The 9543-nt window shown below is 37.0% G+C and overlaps 1 protein-coding gene across 1 annotated transcript in view; it reads right to left on the bottom strand.

Annotated features, from left to right (window-relative positions):
* BANK1 (B cell scaffold protein with ankyrin repeats 1) overlaps positions 1–9543 on the bottom strand; it is a 173810-nt gene that overhangs the window by 92393 nt on the left and 71874 nt on the right. The window contains 2 exon segments of the mRNA XM_081332237.1: positions 509–705; positions 8492–8615. Coding sequence (XP_081188363.1) covers positions 509–705; positions 8492–8615 — 321 coding nt within the window.

Genomic DNA, 9543 nt, shown 5'->3' with positions numbered 1-9543 from the left:
GTTATCTAGTCTAACCCCCTGCTCAAGCAGGAAACCCTATACTAGGAGTGTCAAACTCACAATGTCACATAACATGTCGTGACGTATCGAGACTTATTCCCCATTGCTGGAGCTGGGTGGGAGCGGTTTTGGCATGACACTTCCGGCCCGCAGGCCGGCAGTTTGACACCCCTGCCCTATACCATTTCAGACAAATGGTTGTCCAGTCTCTTCTTAAAAACTTCCAGTGTTGGAGCATTCACAGCTTCTGGAGGCAGGTTGTTCAGTGATTAATTGTTCTTTCAGGAAATTTCTCCTTAGTTCTAGGAGTTATGTATCATTAGGATTAATGATTATAGGTTTGTATGTAATTTTTCATAAATCTGATTATAATATTCACAAATTTGTCTGTTCACAGATTTCTTTGCATGTTTTATCACAATGAAAATTCACAAAATGTAACTAGTGTTCCCATTTATTTCACAGCATGTTATGGTTGTAATTTTCATGTGTAATAGCAGATACTTACTGGCAATTCTGTAAGGATCTTCCAAATTTCCTTCTGGCCATACTTTTTTGCAACATGAGCAGGGTTTTCTCCATACTTATTAGTAATTCTACATGCTTGAATGACTTTGGGATCTTGGAGAAGAAGTGCAGCAAGTTTCTTTAATCCAAATTTAGCTGCACAATGGAGAAGAGTGGGAAGTTCCTCTAACTGCAAATCTGGATAGATATAGATAGATTATATATGTCATTTTACATGCCGTTACCATTCCTTTCAAATTAATAATGGTTTTTTGAACAGCTATCATTATGCTTTTGGAACTCTATTTACAACTTAGTACAACTGAATAATAATTGTGTCTGTTAATAGAAATAAGGAAATAGTACAAACAGCACAAAGAAGCCTGATATATATTTATGATCCATGAATTTTAATTGCACATTTGTCTTTTTGTTGCTTAGTTAAACAAAATTCTGCAGAGATGTGCTGTGGTAATTGGAAAGATAATAGTTTCTTTCAATGGCATAGAGTAACAAATACAGCTAAAATGTGTGAAGAATATCAGTTTGCTAATCATATAGACCATTTAAAGGCTTCTGTAATAGGCACTATACATGTGAGGATGGGGCTTTTAAACATTGTCATGAAATAGGTCAAGAACTGAGGCTGTTCCTTTTATTTGTCACTTGAGTCCTTGTGAAAAAAACAAAAAACAAAACCAAATGTTCATTACAAGGCACATATTGTTATTAGCTGGAATAACATTATTCACTGAGTTCTTATTCAGCATCATTGGGATCATGCATTTTAAAAGACAAGGGATAAATTGCACAATGTAATAACATGGTAACAATAGCATGGTAATATGAAGAAATAAGAACTGTGCTATATTAAACCAAATTCTCTCTAGTTCTGTACTCCTGTCCTTTCTCAGAAGCTAACCAAGAGTTCATACAAATCATCAGCACTTTCCTGCTCATGTTCTACAGCAACTTGATATTATAGGCTTCTCAGAACTTGAAAAAATAATAAAGATTCCCAGAAATTTGGTATATTCCCTGAATACCAGGAAAATCCAGCAGTTAACCACTTCCCCTTTCTATCAAATGGCTGTTAGCAAGAAAATTAAGAGATCCTTACCTTAGCAAATTTAGACATATTTATTAAGTGAAAGCATCCAGTTGTCAAGATTTCTGCTATCCACCCCTTTTTTATTTCAATAAATCTGATTAAATAAGACTTTCGGAGAATGTTGCTTTTATTTGCCAAGAGTTCCACAGTAAGCTAAACAAAAAGCTGCACATTCATTTGGGCAGTGAGTGTCTCATCCCACCAGGCTCAAGGTTGACTCAGCCTTCCATCCTCCCGAGGTAGGTGAAATGAGGTCCCAGATTGTTGGGGGCAATTAAGCTGACTTTGTAATAATGCCACTGGGGTGTGTGTGAAAGCCCTAATAAGCAGGCATATACATAGAATGAAGGCTACTGCTAAGCTTGTAAGCCGCCCTGAGTCTTCGGAGAAGGGCGGGATATAAATGGAATTAAAATAAAATAAATAAAAAATAGGGTTTTCCTCAAAGTTGTAAGTAAAACTGGTGTACTAAGTGTGGGGCATGGATGTCTGTTACTTTTTCCCATGATCTCTTTGATTCTGGATAGCCCTTCCAGTAAACCAATTCCTCTTGTGTCTTGAGTCCAGATTGCTTCTAATTCTATTAGCCTTGAGAGGTAGTCCAGACAAGAAGAATATCCAGAGATGCCATCTATCTTCATTGCAAGATTATATTAACATTATCTTGCAAAATTGAAAGATCATGTCTCTGTCCTCGCTGTTAATCCAAGAAACTAGGGAAAGTACCTTCTGGTGATCGCAAGACTGGGATGTTGCAGTGATCATAAATGTGAGGGCCAATGAGCAACTTACTTTTTAGCACTGTTATAACTTCTGTACAACCTCTATAAGTAAGAATGGTCTACCTGTATTCAAATTTGCTGTATCTGATGTCAAATGCATTCAAACAGTCCTGTCTCACTTTCATTCAGACCAAATTGTAAGTATTTCTCAAGGCCAACTTTGTAAAATTGCATGGCTTTTGTAGATGGTCAAGAAGATCTGAAATAATGAGCAATGACTAGTGGTCTCTAACTTATCTCTATTAAGAAACCTATAGTTATGAAAGGTAAGATATAAGTTGTCATCTTCTTTAGAGATGAAATATGTAAGTGCATATGCTGGAGATTTGAAAGGGTAAGTAAATCCTTTCTTTAAACTGTTATCCAGAAATCCTTTCTAAATCATTAAGTCTCATGTAAGCTTTGAGTACCGTCTCTTCACAGACATTTGGGTTTTGGGCACACACAAAGTCACACACAATGCATTTGCTCCCTGTTTTTCCAATCAAATTTGCAAATTTTAAGTATTTTTTTTTTGGCACGGCAGGAGAGTGACACTGTTGAACCAGTTTGGGGTAGGGTGACAGTGCTGTTAATAGCTTGATGATGGGAAAGAAATTGTTCCTTGCTCCCAGTACACATATGGCTTATGCAACTGCAGTCCATTGCAGAGAGCAGAGAAAGGCCTCAAGGGACAGGAGGAAGAGTGGCTACCAATATAACATTCAGATAAAAGAGACCCAAGTCCAGAGCAGGAATGTAACATGACTAAATGTCGCAGAGAATGTCAGAGCGTGTGGTCACTTGGGGGTCACCTGAAACAGGGTGCAATTGGTTGTGGAATCTTCTTGGAACTGCTGAAAGGGCTGCATTGTAAACTGGAGATAGGTGGTATCTTATTCCTCCCCCTCTGTTGAGGGATGGGTGTTCAATTCAAAGTAGATGGATTCTTTTACTCCTCTTTCAAAACAATGGTCCTCTCTATCCAAAATATTCTCTTCTTTTTCCGCAAAGAAAAAACAACAACCCAGTCCAGCTGCCTTTTGAAGCAAAAAGCACCTTTCAGCTAGTACTGATCTACATGACATTGGATTCCTAGTCTGAGCTACCTTGAAGAGCTGATACCAATCAGTTTCTGGCATAGTGGGAATCTGTAAGGAAGTAGTCACACAAATGGCAAAAATTGTGTGTGATCTTATCCTGTATTGTCAGTTGTAGGAAATAATGGTTCATAACACTGGTTCAGCTCAAAGCAGCTGCCATCTATTGTTTCCACCAACATTGGGCTTTCTAGTGTCCTAGTGGCTAGAGTGCAGTACTGAAGGCTATTTCTGCTGACTGCCAGCTGCCAGCAGTTTGGCAGTTCGATTCTCACTGGCTCAAGGTTGACTCAGCCTTCCATCCTTCCGAGGTTGGTAAAATGAAGACCCAGATTGTTGGGGGCAATATGCTGACTCTGTAAATTGCTTAGAGAGAGCTGTAAAGCACTGTGAAGCAGTATATAAGTCTAGGTGCTAGTGGATAAACAAAACTTTTGTACTGCAGCTTCATCTATGAAATTGGACATTTGCTTGACTTCCTGGCCCAAGTCTAAACATAGAGTACAAGTGCTTGCATGCTGTCGGTAGTCTGAGCTCTCTTAAATGCCTGAAGTGCTCCTTGTGGAGGAGGGAACTCTTGGATGAGAAGCTTCTAGAAACTATTGTCTTGAAGCAATTTGGACACTTGCTTCAACATTATATTACACTGGGTCCGTGTATTATAGTTTATTACTGTGTATTATAATTTTCTTGGTGTCAGCACTGGATTTCCTCCGATTTTTAAACTTCACTTACAAAACCAGATATGTCCATTATTTTGTCTGTCAGCTCAGAACCAACAAGTATATTTTACTTATTAAATGGAATGAACATTTTTATGCTAGGATCACTTCCCAAACAGATAGCCTTTTATTCCCTATCATCACCACCTTATTCAGATCCCACTGTAATTACTGTTAATTACAACTCTTGACCTGTAAACCTACATTTTCAGTATCAACAGGGAAAATCTGAATGCACAAACAGCAATTATCTCAGAAAAACCACAGTTCACCACAGCATGAGGTGCTTTTTTTAATCTAGATGAATTGGATAAGAACTCAGCAAGGAACATGTGCAAATAATGTTCTGGAAAATATTGTTACTGCTTTACCTTTATTTATTCCTCCATGATTATTGGGCCCACAGAAGAATATATACTTTGTACTGAACTGCAGCACTGCTAAAATACATCTTGGACCAAGGAGGCTGGGTAAAGGGGAAAGCTTGCTGCTGCTTTCCATTGTTCATGCTTGAGGTGGTTGCTTCACACTATCTTAATGGTAGGGGTAGCCTTAATTTATGATGATCCTCAGATTGTCAATATGGACAGTTAAATTTTGTGTTTGATACACACTGCCCTTCAATGGGATTTATTTATGAATATTAATATTGTTTTATAGGTGGGATATATATATATATATATATATATATATATATATATATATATATATATATATATATATATATATATATATATATATATATATATATATATATATATATATATATATAAATTCCATTTATATCCCGCCCTTCTCCGAAGACTCAGGGCGGCTTACAAGCTTAGCAGTAGCCTTCATTCTATGTATATGCCTGCTTATTAGGGCTTTCATACACCCCCCAAGCGGCATTATTACAAAGTCAGCTTAATTGCCCCCAACAATCTGGGTCCTCATTTTACCTACCTCGGAAGGATGGAAGGCTGAGTCAACCTTGAGCCTGGTGGGATGCGAACCTGCACTAATTGCAGGCAGCTGGTGTTACTTAAGGAGGCATTAGCCCACTGCTCCACCAAGGCTCTGTATTTGCATGTATCATCGACATCTACATGTATGGATTAACTAGAGCACTTGAATGAAAACACTGATGGCAAAGAACATGGAAAGTCAACACACGGAGAGAATATTTACCTCTATGAAAACAGTGGTTTTATGCTAGGAATATGAATGGAATAAAATATAGAATGGTTATTAGGATATGTTCAGTTTATGTTTAAAACTTTTAAAAGTGATTGTGGACACTTTAAAAAGTTTAAAACTTTAAAAAATTTAAAACACCCAGTTTCAGATGTAATTTTAGCAAACAGTAGGGTGACCAAAGCATGTGACTCCTTCTCCTCTTCCTCCTCCTCCTCCTCCTATTTCTTAAGAAAAGAAGGCATTTTGGAGAAAAAGATTTATGGCAGAGTAAGATAATCAGGGCATAATCTCAAGGTTGCATTTTTTTTTCTTGTGGGCCAAAATCAGACTCAATGTCATGTAGACACTGAGAAGCTTCATGTCTAATCAAAATATCTTGTTGCAATCACATTGGGAAAGATAGAAATGATCATCCAAGGGGAAGGAGATTATTGGATATTCCTAAAATTATTTTTGTATAATACAGCCTGGAGATATTGTGTATAACAAGGAACAGGTGGAAGAGGAATCTGCAGGTGGAGACCCAGCAAGAACAAGGCAGCACCAAGCAACAGATCTGCCAAACAGGCTCTTTGTGGAGCTGTCAACGCTGCTAACATCAAATGTTCTTGCTTTGACAACAGATGGAAATGTAGCCATCTTTTCTCTTTCGCTTTTAGAGTTAGATGATACTGGGAGGGGTGAGGGGGATGAGAGTCCACTTAGTCATAACAACAATAACTCAGCCGTGGGAATCAAGGTTATTGCGCCCAGAGCTGATAGAGATTTGGTGGGCTGGAGAGTTGGGGAGAAAACCACACTTCAAGCTAGTTGGGGAATGTGATTTATGACTGTTAATTGGAGGAGAGAATTGTGCTTTGCTAGTTTGTGCCCAGGGGGCAGGGGGGGGGAATTCAGTTTTTGGCTTTAACTACAGTATGTAGTGCCGATGCTTTGTTTCTCAAATAAAAAGATTCTTTAAAGTAAACAATGCCTCAAAGTTCTTTTAAAGAGTTTCATCTGTCAGAACAATAACATTAGCTTTTGGAAGACATTAGTGAGGATTGCCTGTCAAAGGAATCAAAACCCAGCCTGCCCAGAAATTTTCTTCTTTCCTTATTGCCCCCTCTTCCACGCTGCAAGGGACCTCAGTGGTCAAAGTACCAGTGGATATTGTGTGAGCCAGGGAGGGAGGTAGTGAAGCAGATAAAAGACTCTCTGTATAGTACTGTGTACAGTATGTATAGTTGGTTATTGGAAACATGCACAAATTATCTACCAAACAGTACCATAACAATAAACTTTAATTTGGATTAATTTGGAGAAACATGGGGTGAATACATTTGTAACATTTTCTTACCCTTTCAAAGAAGAGAAAAGGAAGGACAACTGGAGCTGGTGTACTACCTGATACCAATAAAGAAAACCTGTATCTCTACTTGTGCTGATGTGTATACAGTAATTATTTTTCAGTTAACAATTTCAGAAGACTCCATAGGGGTTTAGCTAAATAGATCTCATTGTGGACCTTACTTTGCAGTCATTCTCCATGGCTCTAAGATTTAAGAGAGGGGATCTGTTTTGGCCTAAATGAGACTTCAGTTTACCTCTTTCCTCCGCTTTTTCAGAAGTCTGCTGTGGGCAGAAAATGCCAGCTAACATGATGCCACATTTGCCCATTACTTTCAAATCCAATTCAATGGAAGGAATTAAAGGCGATTCATGATGGCCTGTACATACATCCACTTTCACCCAGATGTTAATGGGATCTAAGCTATTGGTGAGTAATTAGCAACGGGATCTTAGAGTCACGGAGGACAGCTCAATGAAAATGCCAACTCAGAGTGCAACTGTTGTAAAAAGTGTATTCAAAATTATTACCAGCATTAGAGTAGTTCCTCTCTGTAGAAAGACTAGAATATCTGCAGTATTTTAGTTTGAAGTGAAGAGAAAATAGGAGATATGATAAACCTAGATAAAATAATGTATGGAATAAAAATATGGACAAAAATGTTTTCCCACTCCCATTATGTGGTATCGTCCTTTAAAATTAAATATAGATTCAAGACCAATCAAAGTTAGTATTACTTTAGATGTCACAGTTTAGGTATGTGATTTCATTGCCATCAGATGTGGTGGAACACAGAATCACAGGGCTGAAAGGACTCTTGTCTTGTAGTCCAACCCTTATCCAGACCTTATACCATTGTAGTTAAATGGATGTCTAGTCTATTTTTGAATATCTTGTGTGATGGATTGGTGAAGCCACTGAAAAAAGGGGACTGGACAAATTCATGGAAGATTATCTATTTATGGCTGCTAGTCTTGAAGGCAGTTTACCACTTCTGAAATGATTTTCTAGCATTCCTTAAATACAACATGGCTACAGTGGAAGAAAAGTGGATAGGCCATTAACTATTTTTATCCTACTCTCATAGGTACATTCAGATTTTCTAAATTTCTCCAGGGGCAACTGTTGTGGTAAGAAAAGGTACATTTGAATACTAATTATAATTTCACTACCTTGAAATGAACAAAAATTCATTTATTTTACCGGTGAAATCTTTTTAAAAAAGTCATTGTGAGGGGCTTCTGTTTAATTTTAAAAGCAGTCAGCCAGTCAGCGAAATATATTTCTAGTATACATCATCAAATATAATTCTTCACTTCATTTCACCTTTTATATTTTTCTCCAATCTCTTGTGCCTGGGCAGTCTCAATCTATTTATTTATGCCAGTTATATCTTTCCAACTCTTTCTAGGATTATGGAAGCTTACAGTCATAAATCAACATTAAAGACAGCATTAAAGACATCCTAAGATTAAAATAATCAATGAACAATTTAAAGCATTCACAGTAATAATGTAATAATAATCCATAAATTAATATTATATTCCCTATAAATTAATATTATATTTTAGCCAAATAATATTGATGAAACAATTATTAGCCAATAATAAAAAACAATAAATTATGAACACTATCTTCTTCACATTTTTTAATTGGGGCATGGTGTTTTGTAACACTTGAGGTTCTCACAAAGTATGCCCTGTATTAGCATATATGAAAAATGACCCTGGTATGAACCTTCTCAGTAAACAAAGCAGACAAAGGATAATATACGTACATACCAGTTTCCTGGTCGTGATCCGTGACTTCATTTGGAAAACTGCTAAAATCATGAGAAATGATTGAACTTTTCAGCAAGAGTGTGAGAATGTTATCCATTTTCTCTGCTGAGGTAAACCTGAAAGCCTGTGGGGTGAGATAGAGGCAAGGAAAACAAAGAATAACCTGAGGGCATGCAGATTTGTACCATCGTCCAAAAGCAAAAAGCACAAGCTCATGTGGGAATATTTTGCACCACTGAAGCTGAAAACAGCTATTAGTTTTTAAAAGAGTTGCTGGTGGTCTGGAAAGAAGGATATTTTCTCAGATTGGTTTAAGGGCATAGGAAATCACTGAAGATCAGTGGAAGTTTATCATGGCAACTATTTCCTGGAGAAACACAAGTCCTGAAAAGTAATTAAAGTAATTAAAAGACATTAATATGCCAGAGACAGCAGCTGTGATGTCGTGGGTGGGCTTCTTTAATGGAATTTACAACACTCAATGAAGTGGGCTACTTCTGAAGATCCTCCAGTAGTGGAACAGAATCTTTTCCTACCTTTCAGAAGTCAGATAGAGAATGTCAAAAAACCCCTGCAAAATCTGTTTTCAGAGGTGTTGGCAGGTTATATATGTTCATACTGAACAGCAATGCCTGCATTGTTATGACTCCCACAACTGACTAAAAATGTTACCAGATAAAAATTTTTTCAATAAGGTTATCTACTGTCACAGGCTGGCTATGAAAGGTAAATATAACTTTGAAGTTTAGATGCAAGATACTTCAGGATAGTGACATGTAGAAAAGAAATATTCTTTTAAAAAAGAAATATTTTGCCCCTTTTCTACCAGATTTGTTTGATTTATTAATAAAGCCACATTGCTTTTTAAGTTTATTTCAAAGGAGAAGAGGATGTTGGAGAAATTTCTTCAGGCAAAGTGTGGTGGCATTGCAGTTATTTAGAATAGAATAGAATAGAATAGAATAGAATAGAATAGAATAGAATAGAATAGAATAGAATAGAATAGAATAGAATAGAATAGAATAGAATAGAATAGAATAGAATAGAATAGA

The sequence above is a fragment of the Vipera berus genome (genome assembly GCF_964194415.1).
Source record: "Vipera berus genome assembly, chromosome: 7".
NCBI classification, from domain to species: Eukaryota; Metazoa; Chordata; class Lepidosauria; order Squamata; family Viperidae; genus Vipera; species Vipera berus.
The sequence above is the reverse complement of the archived record's forward strand: the minus strand, read 5'-3'. Positions and strand labels throughout refer to the sequence as shown.